Source organism: Sapajus apella, unplaced genomic scaffold, assembly GCF_009761245.1.
Source record: "Sapajus apella isolate SASKATOON/1434 unplaced genomic scaffold, GSC_monkey_1.0 scaffold8, whole genome shotgun sequence".
Taxonomy (NCBI): domain Eukaryota; kingdom Metazoa; phylum Chordata; class Mammalia; order Primates; family Cebidae; genus Sapajus; species Sapajus apella.
This window is the reverse complement of record NW_022436948.1, coordinates 14,483,719-14,485,834: the sequence shown is the minus strand read 5'-3', so window position 1 is coordinate 14,485,834 and position 2,116 is coordinate 14,483,719. Positions and strand designations below refer to the sequence as shown.

At 43.3% G+C, this 2,116-nt stretch overlaps 1 protein-coding gene across 3 annotated transcripts in view; it reads right to left on the bottom strand.

The window, feature by feature from the left end:
- The window catches only part of TIAM1 (TIAM Rac1 associated GEF 1), a 448,677-nt gene that overhangs the window by 136,185 nt on the left and 310,376 nt on the right, over window positions 1-2,116 (bottom strand). For all 3 annotated transcript variants that reach the window (XM_032277050.1, XM_032277051.1, XM_032277049.1), the window contains one exon: window positions 1,060-1,232. In XM_032277050.1, the coding sequence (XP_032132941.1) occupies window positions 1,060-1,232 (173 nt within the window). The remainder of the gene's footprint in view (window positions 1-1,059; window positions 1,233-2,116) is intronic.

The window sequence follows — 2,116 nt, the reverse complement described above, 5'->3', positions numbered from 1 at the left end:
AAAAAAAAAAAAAAAAAAAATGTACTGTCAAAATCTTCTTGGTACTCTCAATAGGGCTATGCAAAGCACACAGGAAGCACAGAATAAAGGCTTGAGAAATTAAGTCTTCAACAGAACAAATAAAGAAAGGCTTCCTAAATAACACCTCAAAAATAGTTCTTGCAGAGTATTTTACAATTATCCAAATTCAAAAGATTCCCAATCAAAGAAAACGTTAATCCTGAGGCAGTTAGTAGAGAAGTTTTGGTTTTTTTTGTTTGTTTGTTTAGACGGAGTTTCACTCCTGTTGTCCAGGCTGAAGTGCAATGGCACAATCTCAGCTCACTGCAGCTTCCACCTCCTAGATTCAAGCAGTTCTCCTGCCTCTGCCTCCTGAGTAGCTGGGAGTACAGGTGCCCGCTGCCATGCCTGGCTCATTTTTGTATTTTCAGTAGAGATGGGGTTTCACCGTATTGGTCAGGCTGATCTCAAACTCCAGACCTCAGGTGATTCACCCACCTCAGCCTCCCAAAGTTCCGGGATTACGGGCATGAGCCACCGCCCCCAACCAGAAATATTTTTTTAAAGAATGCTGAAAATCAAGGATGATGAGTCGAAAGTTCTGATCAGATGAGGGAGAAAAACTGTTTAGGTGATGACAGTCATTTCTGAGATGTCATTATTTTACTTTATGATTAATATTAGAAAAGAACATAATAAAAATTTTTGACAGCTCAAATCATACCTAAAATAAGGAATTCATGATGCCTTTCTTACAGGCAACAGAAATGGTACTGGGACCACAATAAAATGTCCTTCAACTCATGACAAACAGAGCGAGTTTCTCACACCCAACCCGTAGCCCTCCTTAGCCTTCACCTGGAAGATCTCTGAATATACCTATTCTTAGAATATCATATAGATGTTTATTTTGTCATTCACTGTTTTTGTTTTCATAATGAGCAACAGATTAATCTCACTACTACAAAAAAAGCAGTGGAGGATTGGGCACCTAGGCAAGAAAAGAAGGTACCCAGTTGAAAGGTTTGAAATGCCCTGCAAAGGAAGTGCCCAACAAACCTGAAAAAGGAAGGCATCGCCCAGGGAATTGCTGAGGCAGAAGACAAAGTCCTTCTTGGGGTGCTCGGGCACTGCCTGCACAATGCTGTTCTCCACCCAGACAGCGTGTTTGGGGATGCTGTTGTGGTCGATCCCAGACCTGCCGTCACTCTCGTAGAAAAATAGCGTGCATCCTGAGGAAACAGAACAGAGGTCTGCATGAGTATTTAGTGCCTGGGAAACAAAAGAACCCATAGCGGAATCTAACACTTGCACCATGTCAGAGGCTGAAAAATTAAAGCACGTGGAACCCAGGAAGCAAAGAGAATGGGATCATGCTTGGACTCAAGTCTTGGATGGGCCTAAAGAAAAACAAAGATTGGCTGGGCACGGTGGCTCACGCCTGTAATCCCAGCACTTTGGGAGACCGAGGAGGGTGGATCAGGAGGTCAGGAGATCGAGATCGTCCTGGCTAACACAGAGAAACCCCATCTCTACTGAAAATACCAAAAATTAGACAGGCATGGTGGTACGGGTAGTCCTAGCTACTTGGAAGACTGAGGCAGGAGAATCACTTGAACCAGGGAGGCAGAGGTTGCAGTGAGCCAAGATTGCACCACTGCACTCCAGCCTGGGCAACAGAGCGAGACTCTGTCTCGAAAAAAAAAAAAAGAACAAAGATCTTAAATTGTAGCTTCTCAGCCTGCCTGGGATTCCTTCCTGCATGCCCTCAGGTTCTCTCAAACCCTTCCTTTGGGTTTTAGAATGATTCATGACAGGGCTCTTCACAGACATAGGGTCTTGTGACTTTGTCCCAAGATGAGTACCAACATGGTCCTCCAGGTCAGAGCTGTGCCTGGCACTGTGTGAGGACTGGAAGTCACCACTGTCCCATCGAAGCCCATTCCAATGTCTCACATGATATACAACCAGAAAACTCTGGGAAATGTACTTAGTTTCCAGGCCATGCCCTTGGAGAAAACAATATATAATACTGGCATTAAGTGCTTTAAGGATAAGAAAAACATACATTGTTGGTCTCATATCTTAACTGTAAATTTTTTTTTTTTTTTTTTTT